This window comes from Crocodylus porosus, unplaced genomic scaffold (genome assembly GCF_001723895.1).
Source record: "Crocodylus porosus isolate Cpor-Errol unplaced genomic scaffold, CroPor_comp1, whole genome shotgun sequence".
Classification (NCBI taxonomy): domain Eukaryota; kingdom Metazoa; phylum Chordata; order Crocodylia; family Crocodylidae; genus Crocodylus; species Crocodylus porosus.
Window position 1 is genome coordinate 60,293,847 of NW_017728906.1, and position 16,902 is coordinate 60,310,748.

Below are 16,902 nucleotides of genomic sequence, written 5' to 3' on the forward strand. Positions count from 1 at the left end.
TTTAGTTCAAAAGTGCACCACCACCATTTTCTGCATGCTGACATGCATTTTGCCACTTATACAACTGCACACAGCGCAGCGTAGTTCACCTCAGCTCACATGCGGTGGATCTCTGGCACATCACAGGACAGAAAAATATGTGCATAAATGCCCAGAGAGCCAGATGGGAAGACAGCATGTACCTTCTCAGATAGGGGTTGGGTATTGTGGCACCTCTAATGGGATCTCGCAGCACCCCAGGGTGCTGCAGGCATATCAGTTGAGAATGACTGAGCTGGGAATATCCTTTAGGAAGACTTCTGATCTGGACTGGCCTGTTCCTTGTAGAGCAGTTTTCCAGCAAAGAAGATAAGATTTCTTGGGTCCAGATTCTAGATTATCCTAAAGCACATCATTTGTGACTGGCAGTAAATTAATAGTTTTACTGTAAATAATTTAATGAATTTATTCTCTCTCTTGTTCAAGGAATATCCTCTTAAAGGATCATGGATTTTTCTTAAATTAGTTCACTACTTAGATTTACTAGACACCACTGTTTTTAGATTTCTCTGTCGTTTTTCTCTGTGAATTGACTGTGAACAGGTTGCTCTTGATATCTGACATCTGATATTGGAAATTCAAACTGTTGGTAGCTTGTCATTGGTTCCATAAGTCATATAGTATTGATTGACTCAATTTAACTCAGAAAAAGATAACTTCAAATATCTCAGGGAGAAATAGCAGATAAATAAGCATTTTTTTTTAATTGACCTTCTGGACCTCATCAGCTTTTCACCATTTCTTGACAATTGGGGCTACTATAAGATTCACTGGCTTGGTAAATTTAATTTTGTATCACTAGTTCATAAAAATAACTCATGTGCGTGCAAGCTTCTAATTGTAAAGAGTGTGGTCAGCTGTTCGTCTTTTTTAAGTAAAATGCCTAGTGAGATTTCCTCTCAGTGTTCCATTCCTATTAAAATACGCCACTTTTGCATGCTTACTTAAAATCTGCTTTTCATCAGCCCTACCACAAGTAAACCTGTATTATACTTTACAGACATGGAACACCTAATGGGCACAAACATATCCAATTATAGCAGAGATATATATATCTCTGCTATAATTGGATATGTTTGTGCCCATTAGGTGTTCCATGTCTGTAAAGTATAATACAGGTTTACTTGTGGTAGGGCTGATGAAAAGCAGATTTTAAGTAAGCATGCAAAAGTGGCGTATTTTAATAGGAATGGAACACTGAGAGGAAATCTCACTAGGCATTTTACTTAAAAAAGACGAACAGCTGACCACACTCTTTACAATTAGAAGCTTGCACGCACATGAGTTATTTTTATGAACTAGTGATACAAAATTAAATTTACCAAGCCAGTGAATCTTATAGTAGCCCCAATTGTCAAGAAATGGTGAAAAGCTGATGAGGTCCAGAAGGTCAATTAAAAAAAAATGCTTATTTATCTGCTATTTCTCCCTGAGATATTTGAAGTTATCTTTTTCTGAGTTAAATTGAGTCAATCAATACTATATGACTTATGGAACCAATGACAAGCTACCAACAGTTTGAATTTCCAATATCAGATGTCAGATATCAAGAGCAACCTGTTCACAGTCAATTCACAGAGAAAAACGACAGAGAAATCTAAAAACAGTGGTGTCTAGTAAATCTAAGTAGTGAACTAATTTAAGAAAAATCCATGATCCTTTAAGAGGATATTCCTTGAACAAGAGAGAGAATAAATTCATTAAATTATTTACAGTAAAACTATTAATTTACTGCCAGTCACAAATGATGTGCTTTAGGATAATCTAGAATCTGGACCCAAGAAATCTTATCTTCTTTGCTGGAAAACTGCTCTACAAGGAACAGGCCAGTCCAGATCAGAAGTCTTCCTAAAGGATATTCCCAGCTCAGTCATTCTCAACTGATATGCCTGCAGCACCCTGGGGTGCTGCGAGATCCCATTAGAGGTGCCACAATACCCAACCCCTATCTGAGAAGGTACATGCTGTCTTCCCATCTGGCTCTCTGGGCATTTATGCACATATTTTTCTGTCCTGTGATGTGCCAGAGATCCACCGCATGTGAGCTGAGGTGAACTACGCTGCGCTGTGTGCAGTTGTATAAGTGGCAAAATGCATGTCAGCATGCAGAAAATGGTGGTGGTGCACTTTTGAACTAAATCACCTCTGGTCTTTAGTTCAAAAGTGCATTTTCTCAGTGCTGACGCGCATTTTACCACTTATACAACTGTACACATCACAGCACCAGGCACTTTTCAAAGTGCTGGGTGCTGTGGCACTTGCATATGTAAAAATGCCCTCTCTGTCTGCCCCAGCTGCTTCTGTAGGGATTGCTGCTGCTGCTCCCTTCCTTCACCTTCTCTTTCCACAAGCAGTCCCTGCATAATAAATTTAGGCACATTAATTGCACTTGTAGACATGCCCAGTGATAGTCATGTATGATAGGGCCTAACAAAACAGGATCTAGCCCAGCTATAACCTTTAGATACTATCAGAATACAAATGTTAAAGAATAATTAGAGATAGCAGGAATTAGAGAGAGATTCTTGCTGAGTTCAGTAGGCTCTGGATCAAGCTTCAGAACCCATATTAACTCTCCTTACAGCTCTGTTCTTCGGGGACACTGAAGGTTTGTGGGATTACAATCCCAGGTTCAAGGCATGAGGTTTGTCAGCAGCTGCACAAGATAGTTACATCATAAGAATAGACAAAAGTTGTTTTTTCTTTAAATAAAGAAGGGAGCTTTCTTCTTTGGAGGGATCCATCACCCTTTTCCCCATTGACTGTCTATCATTCCCTTAACATTGTAAGAAAGGACATGTAAATCTTTGTGCACTGAGTGCACATTATTAGTTTATTTTTCAGGGTATATTCTTTCAGGGCATCTAGCAACCAAGTTAATCTTTCCAGTTTGTCCAGTTTTGTTTTTGTGATCACATTTAGCATTGAAAGAAGCTTTTCACATTTCCCACTCAGCCGACCTACATTTATGCTCAAGAGATTCCTGTTGTTGTGAGGTGACTGTTTTTCTTTCTGCAGAACCCTCCTCCTTCTACAGAAGAAGAAAAGGAGAAGAAGCTTCTCCCAGGAGCCAAGAAACTTCCAGGCCCTGCTGTCAACTTATCAGAGATTCAGAATATAAAGAGTGAGCTGAAATTTGTCCCCAGAGCTGAGCAGTAGTAGAAACAAACAGGTTAGTAAAAGATTTTTTTCTTTCTTATTCCTCCAGGAACTACTGGCTGTTCCAAAGCGCATATATGTCAAAGGAAAGCTTTCTGTTGACTTCAGTAGGCTCTGAGTCAGCCCTTACATTGAAAGAAGAAGTATATAAAGTAGAAGCATAAAACTAAGATATAAAATAGAAGCATATTCCATTGGAATCCTACAGCATTTAAAACCCAACATTTTTAGTAGAGCACCTGGGGGTTTGCATATGAATTTTTTTGTCATGTTCTAGCCACATGAACAAAAATCCTCTGCTATCCTGAATACTGCCGTCAGCCAAGTTATTTCCTCAGAAACATACATATCCCTGTCTGTACAAAGCATGAGTCAGAGTATACAACTTATATATATGGTCTACAAAGAAATTAATTATAATGCAGGGAAGCTAGGTTAGCAAGTTTTCTTTGCTTCCTTTAGTATAACATTTAACTTTGCTGATTCAGAGATAAACACCTAAGCATCTGTGATTAGTGTCACAGCTTTATTAAAGGACAAAATCATTATTTTAACAAAGACTTTAATTTTGAACTAATTTTTCATCCAATTTTGAACAAGTCCTGCAAATCTCTCAAAATCTTCCCCTGTTGTCTTACATTATGAGTTTCAGAGCAATGATAATCTATCTGTATCAAAGGAATTATTGCCTAACTCTTTTCAAAAGCCTGAATCAGTTAGAGGTGCATCAGGCAGCAACAATGAGAATTCACTTCTACAGTGAGGGGTAACACAGAATGCCACTACAAATAGAAAAAAAATATTTGTGTCACATAGTATCTTTCTGAACAGTACATTTGCCAATTATTTCTATTGAAACAAGTCCTTTGTATCCTGGAAAAAAAGGCAGAAGAGCCGTATGTTAAATAAAATAAAGGCATCTGGAATCTTCTATAAAAGCACATACAAAAAGAAAAAAGGAATATAAAAATATAATACGGAAGTATTTTGTTACCACAGAATGGCACAGTACCAGGGGCCTTGAAGGAAATGATGTGCAATCAGAGTGATTTGGTTTGAAAAACATACACGATACCTTTCATTTGTTTTTATGTACAGCATAAATATGTCCACTTTAAACAATATATTCAGTTCTTTATTGCTTAGACCCTGCTGTTTCATAATGTTCTAGTGATTTTAAAGAAACAACAGAGACTCCCTCTTCAGAAAACTTGTGAAAAAGGAAATTAACATTTTGTAAAATGTAATATTATAGTCATCAGACTAAAGCAGTGCCCTGAGAAATATGAATTTTTAATGCAGAACTTTAAAGAGATTTCCCTTCTGCAAGAAAAAATCAGACATAAATTTAACCCCAGATTAATTTCAGATCACTGTTAGTCTCAAGGTTTAGAAATTGTTATCTTATAATTAGTCTAGGGAGGATCAGGCAACGATGTTTATCATAGGCACTGCAGTTCATTCAAAGACAATACAGTGCTACAAGGGTTAGCTACCCAAACAAATAGTCTGTAAAACTCTCATATCATTAGGCAGCAAAGTGGTTTGGCATTGCAGTTTTTCCTCTTCACTTTCTTCTGATATGAGAAGTAAGGATTTTTTTGGTAATATCTTTTACCGGACCAACTATATAGTTGGGAGAGAAGTTAAATAAGCTTTCAGGCACAAAGTGGCCCTTCTTAGGTCTGGAAAATAAACAGAGACAGCCTATGATGAATACCAGATAAAACAATGGCATTTATTTAACTCCATTATGTAAATAAAAATAGTCACCTAAAGAAGTGGAAGAGGACCATAAAAACGTTGAACATAGAAGTAGTCATAAAACAAATGAAAGGCAGTTGAACTAGATGACCTAATTACTAAGGCTGTGCAAAATTTCACCAGCTGTTTCATTTCAGTGCTGTTACAACTCATTTCAAGCTTGTAACAGTGAAATCAAAACAAAATGAAGGGTTTCAAAACAGGCGCAAAAGGGGAGTCGAAATGTTTCAAAAAGTATCGAGCTTCGAAGCTGAAACTGGACTTGCTTGCAAGGAAGCAGAAAGAGGGAGGAGGAGGAGGGGAGAAGGACGGCTCTCATATTGACTGTGTAGCTGGCCAGTGACCGTCATCCTTCTCTGAGGTCCCTTCCAATCCCAGTGCTCTGGGGGAGGGATGGAAAAACAGCATAAAAGGCAGAATTGTTTGAACTGGCCTGCTTTCTGCCTTGGGGTCAGTTACTGAGCTATCTTCCAGAAGCTCAGGAGCGTTAGACAACAAAGGCTACTACCATTGATTTGATTTCATACTTACTAGTCTAGCAAGTGGGATTCCGCAGTCCCTTTTTCTTTCTTTCTAGACCCTTTTATTTTATTATTATATTAATTGATTTATTCTTTTATATTGCATATTATACTATATAATATATATAGGACGGCACATATACATTTATATATGTTTATTTTTATGCATTTATATCTTGCATATTATGTTATGGAATTTATATAGGAAGGCGCATATACATTTATATATTTGTATAAAGACAAGACACTATGAAACACAACATGAAGTGTACTGGAAAGGCAGCTGGCAAGCCTTCAGGGAGGGACAGAAGGGTGGGTAGAGGGAGAGGTGTAAGTTCCCTGCCCTCCAAACTGAGCCTCTTTGCTACAAGTAGGCATGAGGCTTCCACTAGTATGGGCAGCAAGGAGAGGGGGGCAATGCCAGTGTCACTGCCTGTGCTTGAGTCTGCATCCCCTCCAAGAGCACCAGCCATAGTTCCCCCCTCTCCATGACAACAAGCAGCACCAGCATGATAGTCTCCTCCACCCCCATTTCAATTCCCATGCTGAGCCTTCCAGTGCCAGAGGAAGAGCTGGATCTGGCACTGCATCTCAGTGCCCTAGCAAAGGAAATTCTAGGTAAGGAGGGGGAATTAGCTGAGTTTGTGCTCCACACCCAAGTTTCATCTAGAGCCAGGTCTCGTTCCCCAGAAGGCACTTTAGAGGAGGCTGAGGTAGAGGTTGCAGAGGCAAGCAGCTTAGCTGAGTCCACTCCTCCTGTTGCTGTGCCTTTGCCTGCTGAGGAGGTGGGGAATTGCATCCACACATGCACCCTCACCTGAGAAGCAAGTGGGTAGCGTTGTCTGGGATCACTTTGAGCTGGCAGATGATCCTACATACACTATCTGCCTGCACTGCCAAGCCAAAACCAGCCGGGACAAGGGTACAAAACACATGAGCACCACGGGGATGCTGATGCAGCTCTGCAAGTACCAACCCCTGTCCTTGCTCCTTCTCAGCCTGGCACCAGCAGGAACATGCCCAAAGGGAAATCTCCTTCTCACCCAAAGCCCCCATCCCCCCAAAGCAGAGGCAGGCCACCCTGAAACAGTGGAGGAAAGGCGGAAGAAAGGGGGTGTGTTGCAAGGGAGAGTGAGGTCACTCAGAGCACTGGAGAGATGCTTGCTGTGGATGGCCAGCCCTTCTCCTTAGTTAAGCAGCCAGGGTTCAGGCGGCTTATGGCGCTCATGGCCCCATCATACTAAGTGCCCGCATGTACCACCTTCAGCAAGATGGTGGTGCCCTCCCTGTATGAGGCATGCAGGGAATACTTGAGGGAGGAGCTGCACAAGGCAGGTCCTCAGGTGGCCTTAAACTTCACCTCAAACATCTGAAGTAGCTGGGTTGGAGATTAAACCTACCTCTCCATCACAGGGTACTGGTGCGACCAGTCAGGCCATCAGTGGGCTCTCCTTCAAGCCGAGTCCCACACAGCAATAGAGAACATGGAGGCCATGAACCACTTGGTGCAGGGGTGGCTCATTGGGCAGGGCAAGTTCACCTGTGGGTTCATGGTCACCAACAATAGGACCAATATAGTCAAGGTCGTCCATGATGCCAACTTTGTTGGCATCTGCTGTGTGGCATACAAGTTCCACCTCATTGTCAGGGACGCCTTGGAGGGGGACAGAGTTGCTGGTGACAATGCCAGCACCACCAGCAAGCTCACTTCAAAATGCAGGAAGATGGCAGGCTACTTCCACGGGAGCATCAAGGGGGGCAAGATACTGTGGGACAAAGAAGGAGAGCTGAACATCCTGCAGCACAAAATCATGCAGGATGTGGAGACTTAGTGGCACTCCACATACCTGATGCTCAACAGGCACATGGAGCAACAGAAGGCCATCCATGAGATGGTCTTGCTTTGGGAGATTAGAATCAACTGCCCCCTTAACAGAGCTGAGTGGGGTACCATCTCCCAGATCTTGGTGGTCCTCAAGCCCTTCCTTGAGGCCACCAAGACCCACAGTGCTGGCAATGCCCTCCTTAGCCAGGTGGTCCCTGTAGTGAGGGAACTTCAGAGCCAAATGGAGAGCTTCCAGGGGGTTAATGTTCCTGGCTGGGGCAAGCCGCTGTTACCAGACACGCAGGCACTGGTGAGATGGCCGAAGGAGGGCATCAGGAAACGGCTTGATCCCTTGTGGTCCGGTGCGGTCCACATGCTGGCCACCATGTGTGACCCAAGGGTGAAAGGCAGCATATGCAACAGCCAAATCCTGAATCAGTGTACAGAGGTGCTGGTGAAGAGAGTTAGGGAGGCAGTGCAGTGGAGTTGAGGAGACATGGAGAGGGGGATCCACTGTCCCATGCTAGCATGCCATCCCCCAGCCAGTCTCCTCTTCCATCACAGGCGCTGCCAATGTGGGTCAAGGGCATGGCTTCCACAGTGGGGTCCAAAGGCACCAGATCCCACCATCAGGCAGGTAGCACTCAGGTCTTGGTGGCTGCCTATCTTGCTGAGGACATGGAGCCACTGCTGTACGACCCATTGGCCTATTAGGCAAGCTGCAGCCAGATGTGGCTGGATCTGGCTACGGTTGCCTGGAAACACCTGTCCTGTCCACTGACCAGTGTTCCGAGTGAGAGGGTGTTCAGCATTGCTGGGGATGTAGTGATACCCCACCATACCTGCTTGGATCCTAGTTTGGTGGAGCACCTAAGTGTTCCTCATGGTGAACCTCCTGCTGCTGGGGTTCCTCAAACTCCACCTGCAGACTCTGTCCGTACCTATTTCCTTTTTTCATTTTTTAAAAAACATTTAACGCCTCGCTCTCAGAGGTGGAGTGGGCACTCGCTGTATCACCAGCCAGCAGGGGAAGAACATGTCCCTGCTGAGCTTCCGTGCCAGGATGAACTTGGGAGGTATGGACTGGGGCTATGGGGAAGGAGCAGACCCCAGGTCCTGGACATGACCACTGAAATTGCACTCTGCCAGGGTTGGGAGGCCTGGTAGGACTGCTGGCAGTGTGGCAACCCCAGGAAATGCCAGGACTGAGGATCTGCCTGGTGAAAGGTGGGTAGGAGGCACCATAACCTCCAGCCACTGCACGCACACACACACAGTCCTGGCTGGGGAAAGACCAGACCCATCACATCTTTGACAGGCCTGAGGCTTGCTGGTTGCAGTGGACTCCAGGTGAGGCTCCAGGTGAGCTCAGCTTAGCTGCCTGGGATGCCAGCTTTCAGGTTGAAAAACCTTTCATCAGGCTGAGGAAGCACCTGGAGTTAGTATGTCTGCTGGTCATGGATGGAAGGAATAGTAAAGAAGCCAGAGGCTGGCCTGGCATGCAATGCAGGCAAGGAAGCCAGTCAGTGAAAATGGAAATGGAGGCATCAGGGGGTGAGGGACAGGCTAGGGTGGGAGATGGGTGGAGGAGGATGTAGCAGCATGGGTACAAAGTGGAGAGGTACCTGGGGAGTCAGATGTCTGGCAGGTTGCAGCATGTTAGAATTCCACTATATTGAGTCCATGAGTCGTTGTACCTAGGAAGTTGATGAAGTGCAGTTCATAGGCTTGTCTGTCAAAAGTGGAATTCCGGCAGCAGCCAGCAGCGATAGCAGACCACCTGCAGATGCTGCTGCCTTTTCACAGGGGGTGCACCGCCAGGCTCAGGGGGTGCACGTGCACCCGTATGCATCCCCTACGCATTGCCAATGTTGGCAGGCTTTTTGGCCTCATCAGGGGCTACCATGCCTGCTGTTTTCACCCCGCTGCACCTTAACACACACACACAGTCACTCATGCCATGAGTTTTGCTTGTCAGCGGCCTGTGGTGCAGTTTCCCAGAAACCCCTGCACCTATCACCTTGAAGCTTTGCAGGCTTCATGTACTCAAAAGAGGCTATCATCCCTGCTGTTTTCATCCAAATCTTCCACAAAATGACAAGGTTATAGGCAGTTTTGTGCTTCCCCATTATAGGCTGTGGGTGAAAAGTCAAAACAATGTCAAAAAAGCAAAACAGCGGTTTCAAAATGAAACGAAATTTGAAACAAAACACTGTCCCAATGAAACGGAAGTCAAAACAAAGTGGTGCTGTTTTTCACAGCCCTACTAATTATGTAATAGAATAAGGGAAGAGGGTTTTATTACTTGTGGAGTATAGAGAGGTTACCAAAAGGAGCAGGAAGATTGTAATGAGCCATAAAACCATTGTCTGCATTCAGTTCCATAGATTGTAGTGTCAATGAAAGTTATGACTTCTTTCTTCTGAAGGTGCTTTGTAGATTTTCCGTGACTACAAGTACTATGAATTCAGAAATGGAGTGGTTGTTCTGTGGCCAAAAAAAAAGTGTGTGTGGGGGAGCTATCTTTTTGCATATTTATTACACCAGCATGGCTACAGCAACACTTCAACTCTTTTTTTTTTACATCTGTTATTGCTTCTAAAATTCTAACAGTGACATGAATGGGAGATGTTAGTTATATAGTTTAGGGCAGGGGTTCCCAAACTGGTACATGTACCCCTGGAGGTACACAAGATATCTCTGGGCGGGTATGTGGGAGAAATTGTGTAATGATGGATTTAGTTTTGATTATAATAATAATCGGCATCTAGGGGGTTAAAATATAAACTATATGCTGGTAGTGGTATGCGGGCAGCTGATAAATCTGGAAGGTGTTACGCAATAAGAAAAGGTCTGCGAACCTCTGGCTTAGGGAAAGTGAAGGAAGTAACAAATACACCAAAACTCAATGAAAGGGAACTCTTGGAGCCATTAGGACTTTTATGTCATAGGCTAGGAAACTTCCACTTGTAAGGGATGGAGGAATGACTATGTGGTGCATCACCCAGTGGCCGCAAGAGATAGAACAACAGGCCCAACTTACTCCCACTGGAGCCCTTTCTGAGTCCCAAGTCAGTGGAGGAAGCATTCCAAGAGGTGGATGTATTTGTAATTCAGCTTGGAGGTGCTGCGGTGGGGAGGAGGAAGAGGTGCAGTAACTCCTTCCATGGGACCACAGAGTGCTAGGTTCAGCATCATATGCTTTTAAATCCATTCTTTAAATATAAGCTTTTAAATATACCCATTTTGGGTACATTTTTTTAGTGAGGGTTACCATATTTCCAGTTTCAAAAAAGAGGACACTTGGTGGGGGGAGGGAGGCAGTGATATGCCTGTGATGTACCCCTTGTCCCTCACTCCCAAACCACAGCCCCCTCAGCCCTGCTGTTGTCCCTCACCCATAACCCGCAGCCCCACTATCCCTGCTTATACCCCACACTCCAGACCTGCAGCCCCCTGGCCCTAGCTGTGCCCCATGCTCCTGACCATAGCTCCCTGCCCCCCTAATGCCTCTCACTCCCAAGCCACAGCACCCCCCACAGCCCTGCTGGTGCCTCTCACACCCAAGCCACAGCCCTCTGCCCCCACCCCTCCAGCCCTGCTGGTGCCCCTCACTCCTGACCTGCAGCCCCCTGGTCCCCCAGCTCTGCTGCCTATGCAATTCTCTGTTGCCCTTGAAGAACACACTCACCCCCTTCCACCACCTCTCAGTCCCTACCCTGTTGCAACCTCAGCCCTAGCAGGCACCTGCCCCCCTCACACACTCACTCTCTCTCTCTCTCTCTTACTAACCTACAGCTACTAGGGCACACGCAGAGGCATGTGGTTCCCCAGCCTCCAATTGCCTTCCCTTGCTTCCCCCAGCCCTAAGCAGCTCCTGGCTGGGGCAAGCTGGGAAGTGCCAGGAAAGCAGAGGCAGAGCAAAATCCTGGACGTTTGTGGATATTTTAAAAAACTGCCTGGACGGAGATGGGAGGACCCAAAAAGAGGACATGTCTAGGAAAACACGGATGTATGGTAACCCTATTTTAGTCAGGATGTGACCTAATAAGGGTTTTCAAGTGGTCTGAGATTGTGTCATATGCAGTGCTTGTTCCAGTCAGTCTGGGACTTGTGCTACATAACTGTGGGATCTACATGCAGTGCAGGTCCCAGACTGGCTGGAGCTGGGACTACATGCACCACACATCTGAGAGCACCCAGGCAGGCCCCATGTGCAGTGGGTTTCATGGAGTGGTCAGTAAGTATCTTGGTCCCTGCTCATGGTGTTATTCCAGGTCAACTCAGACCCAGGGGCAGCATGAAGGGCTAGACAGCAGGACTCTACAGGCTGGATCTGGCCTGTGGGCCATATGCTTGGCACCCCTAAATTAAAGAAACTGGCAGGAACCTAGGATTTACCATGCTGAAATCAAACCTGATTTCCTTCTAGTTCAGGACTGAATAGAAACCAGCAAGCATCTGTGGGATAATCTACCTGAGACAGGGAGCCTGAGGCTTGTATCACTAAGGCTAGAGAAAGCTGCAGTTAGGACCCAGGGTAGTTGAATTGAGGCTAGTTGTGAGGTGGGGCAAGTAGCCAGGGATCCTTGCTGCCTAGGCAGGGAGCTGCATTGAGAAGAGGGTTGGGAGCCAATAAGGCTCTGAGGGCTTGCACCCAGGGTAGAGGAAGCTTTGTGCATACAGCCAGCAAGCTGGGATTATGTTGGTACCCAGTGAGGGGATTGTTTTATGTTATAGCCCAAGGGCTTTTAGTTTTTGTTATAGCCAGGGGGCTTACCTTTTGAATATAATTTATATTGGTGGTTTGGATCTGGGGCTGTTGGGGAGCTGGAGGTCCCAGCCATGCTTGAGGGGCATTTGACAGCCTTGAGCGTGGCCATAGGCAGGGCTCAACTTGCGAGAGTAAATAAATCTGGCCAGGAGTCCAGTGTCCAAGCAAGGCATGAACCAGGGTTAGAGACTCGCAGCCTGAGGAGGGTGAAACAAGTGCCAGAGAAAGACAAGATCCAGGGCCAGGGGCCCAGAGCCCAAGAGGGTCAAAACTAGTGCCCAAGAAGGGTAAGGATTTATGGGCAGGGGCCTGCAGCACAAGAGGGGTGAAATTTGTGCCAATAGGGGTAAAAAGCAGGGTCCCACCCGAAGCAAAGGACAGGGTTCCAGGGCCCAGAGCTATTGAGAACCAACAGAGCTGAGGTAAAAAAGAGCTGGACCTGAACCATGGGCCAGGGCCGGAGGCTTGAAGCCAGAAGAAAGGGAGGCTGAAGTCTGGAGTGCTAAGGCCTCTACAAGGGACAGAGCAATGTATGATAATCCCTGTGAGGCATGGGCACGGCTATAGTAGAGGTTGGAGGCTGTGAATAGCCCACAAGGCAGTTGGTGCCCTGGGGCCCTGTGAGCCAAGGAGGGCCTATCTAGCAAAGGTTTGGATTTTGGCTATTAGGGTCCAGGGGGGGATCCACTGGTGCAGGAAGGATGGGGACATGTTCTCGGACCCTTACACAGCTTCTCTTTAAAAATCAACCATTACATCAAGACGTGACAGGTGAGTGGAAAGGGAGGGTACCTAGAGTCAGGGCAAGTGAGTAGCCAACTGGCCAAAGGGGATGCCACTGCTACCCCTGGGGCCCAGTCCAGCTACACTGCCCCAACAGTATGTCTCATCCTGCACTCCAGTGGTGAGACTGGTATCAGCACCCTGACACATGGGGTGTATTCTTTAAAGACATAACTCAGTTTAAATTTAAGCACACAAGGACAGTCAGCTATGGAAAATTGTCTTAAGCAACCTTAAACTTTGTAGAGTTGCCTCCTCCACATCAATATTAGCAATCTATCCAGTTCCTAAAAGACTCTCAGCTCACCAGAGATGGTGTCACTTGAGAGAAACAAGTGCCTTTGGGTTTTAAGATTCTCCATCTTTGATGTGTATATATCAATTATTTATAACAGAAGTTTATTATCTGAGTGTGGCACTGAAAATAGACTTTGGCTTTCCTTCCAATCATTCTCTTGTTTATATCTGTAGTAAAATATAATTTGTTACCCAACATATATTGCCTTTAAGCTGCAGCTTTGTTGGGAGGGTTTCTTTCTTGCTTTCCCTGTGTTACTGTTTCAGATAGATTCTTCAGTTACCATGTCTTTTATCCCTGTATTTAAATGGACCACAAAGTCTAGGATGAAATACAGTAAAATAAATCCTAGGCACCTTCTGTAATAAGCACATCTAATGCCTGGGTTTGTAGAAGAACCCTGACATGCATATGAGTTGTCATGAATAAGCCAGCATAGCCATGGAGTTCCAGATGAAGTGGAAGGAAAGGGGAAACATCCACTTGCTTAAGCCTGAGTAGTCAGGATTGACACATGGAAAAGAGGGTCCATTCAGGGATGGATAGAATGAGATAATAGAAACCTCCCCCCCCCGATCTCTGCATACTAATTAAAATAATTTCATTTTTGTTATTTCCACCTCCAGACTGAGCTACGGTTTGCAAAGCTGCATTTCCCTTCCCCCTATGCATATGTGCCATGCACACACACAAAGGATCTGTGAATTTGATTGGTTATGAAGTTGGTTTACTCCACCAACTTCATATCCAATCCTCCCACGAGTCACTTGGGCTTTGGAATACACTGAGTCCCACAGAGCTAGTTCCCTGGCATGCAGTTTTGAAATCCTACTCTTTTCCTACATTGCTGAAATGTGACAGGCAGGTCCTTCTACAGCCAGGGGTGAGGGAACATGACTCTCTTATTAAAAGATGCTGCACATTGCAATAAGATGTACGTGTTCCTTAGTACTTAGGAGGGAGGTGGGAATGTCAGACAGATAGCACACTAAAGGAAAGCAGAAAGGGGCGGGGGGTTGTACAATATTGGGCAAGTATCCAAAACAAATTATATTGAATCATGATTTTGTGAAGATACTTGTGCATTTACTCATTGATAAGCTTTTAATTAAAATAGCATGTTTTATGACAATCATACTGAGCCATAGGTACATACAGATCTAGTATCCCTTTGGCTTGAACACTGTCTGTTTATACAATGCAGAAAATAAACAGGCTATTTATATAGCACTGATAAGTGCATATTATGGTGCCCACGTAGGAAAGAATTTGTGGGATAATAGAGCAAGTACTGTATACCCTAATGGAAACACCTCCTTCCAACATGCCCAAGCACAGGAAGCCAAGCTGGCTGGATAGGGAAGAGCACATTCATACTCTGACCCTAGCTAGTTCTGTTTTCCTAGTCTGTATAGGAATGTCATCAAGAAAAAATGAAAATGAAGGCAGATCAAAGATTTCTTGTGTCAAAAGTTACCCACGATTGACACAGCCTTTAATAGTTTGATGCCATGAGCAGGAGACTTGAGGAGTACTGAGATAGCACAGCTGTGTCAGGTATATTAACCATGGGACAAATAAACCCTAAATCCAGAGGATCAAGGTGCAGTTGGGAACTACAAGAGTTCCTAGCAGCAAAATTAACTTTACTGCCCATCCACTCTGTCATTCACTGTTGAGTCCCTGTTTGAGTTCGCCTTTGCATTCTTTACCCTTAGCTTTCTTTGTCAGTTCTAACATGATAGGGCGTTTTTAGATGACACTTTAAAGCGGGTTTAAAGCAGGTTAAATGCCTTTTGCACCGCCTTAATGGCATTGCTGTTTGCGCATTCAGTGGTGTATTGTGCATTAATTCCAGCTGCTGTAGCACATTTGGTGGCATAATGCGCCTTAAATGAGTTTGGGACACAGCAAATGACTTTGGGGTGCTGCAAAGTAAAACACTTCCGAGGAGTTTTAGTTTCTTACCCTAGAACTGCAGAGGGAAGCACCGGGGTCTGTGCAGCTCAAGACCATGCAGGCAGCCTGGCAGCAGCCTGGGAAGGTAGGCTCTACAGAAGGGGGAAAAAAAAAAAAGTGGCAAGCCTGATTTTTTTTCTCTTTTCCCTGGAGCCTGTTTGCCTGCTTGAGCTGTGCAGGGGTCTGGTGGTTCCCTCCACAGCTGCAGTGCCCTCAGGACTGCCTGAGCCGAGTGCCCATGGGCAGGTGCCCCATGGTGGGGGGGAGGCGCCACTGCCACAGAGGGAAGCACCCCCTCACACACAGCTCAGGGATCACTCTGCCCACCAGAGCTCACTCTCCCCTTCCTGCCACTGGACAGGCAGGTAAGGATCGGGCTCCGACACGGATGTACACAACACGGGAGTTTACTTTGCCCTAAATTTAATCGGTATTTTTAAAAAAACACTGCTTCATTTTAAGGAGAATTATGCCTCTGTGTCATGTACAAGTGCACCTAGTTCTCTATTTCAGATGGGATCACTTCCTGGCTCTCTGCTATAGAATCGTGGAAAATTAGAGCTGAACAGGACTGCAGGAGATCATCTAGTACAACATTCTGCTCAAAACAGGACCATCCCCAGCTATATATCATCTCAACCAAGACTTTGTCTACCTGAAACTTAAAAACATTTAAGGATGGATTCTTTCTGTTCTAGTGCTTTACTACCTTCCTAGTGAGAAAGCTTTTTCTAATATCTAACCTAAACTTCCCTTGCTGAAACTTGAGATCATTGCTCCTTGTTCTGTTATCTGCCACCACTGAGAACAGTCTCCATCCTCTTTGTAAGCAACCTTAAAGTAGTTGAAGACTGTTATTAAATCCCCCTCAGTCTTCTCTTATTCAGACTAAATAACCCCAATTCTCTCAGTCTTTCCCTATAAGACATGTTCCTCAGCCCTCTAACTATTTCTGTTGTCCTCTGCTGCACTCTCTCCAATTTGTCCACATCCTTTCTTTAGCGGAGGGCCCAAAATATGTAGCCTATTGTTAGTATTACCCAGTCCATGTGTTCAAAAATCATGAGCCAGACTTCCAAATCATGATCTACCAGTATTTAAAACACACGTGCCCATAAAATAAAGTAAAGGCTAGGCTTTTTAGTCTTTAAAGTAATTTTTTCAAACTTTTCTCTGCAACCAAGAGGGCTAAAGGATGTCTTTTAAAAATGAAAACTGAGATTCCAGGAAATCACTTGACTCCAATAACTAGAGCTTTCAGTAAAATCATTAGGGTTGGTAAAACCATCAGACTTATTCCTAGCTGATTTAGTTTTGAATCAGTCACCCCAAATTTTCTTTTAGAAAAAAATTTATTCTTTGGTTTCTCATGAACATTCATGTCAGATATTTCCAGGATATGGAGATAATGAGTTAGGTCAATGCCTATAAAGCAGACTTACCACTCACCAAATGCATCTGTGAGTCACTGCTATACAGCTCCTGTCCGCTTTTCAAATAAAGAAGAGTTTCCTACAACCACCAATGTCATCCTATTGGTTGAAAAGTAAGAAGTGGAAAAGAAAAGTCTGGGGGTATCCGACTACCTATAATCCTTTGCACAGTTGAAAGTTAACTTGCATCCTTTGCACAGAACAGGAACTCCAATATGAGCCACTTAGACATAAATCTTCCTGGATTAACTTAAACCAAAGTCCCTCAGCATCCTGGCATGCTCTCTGGGCTGGGCTCTCTGCTTCAGCTCAGCAGGGCCAGTCTTGCCTCCCCACTCTGCTCCTCA

General features: G+C 44.8%; 1 protein-coding gene across 1 annotated transcript in view; it reads left to right on the plus strand.

Annotated features, from left to right (window-relative positions):
• SMPX (small muscle protein, X-linked) overlaps nt 1-16,902 on the plus strand; it is a 66,398-nt gene that overhangs the window by 17,709 nt on the left and 31,787 nt on the right. The window contains exon 4 of the mRNA XM_019529181.1: nt 3,058-3,211. Within this exon, the coding sequence (XP_019384726.1) occupies nt 3,058-3,198 (141 nt within the window). The 3' untranslated portion in view covers nt 3,199-3,211. The remainder of the gene's footprint in view (nt 1-3,057; nt 3,212-16,902) is intronic.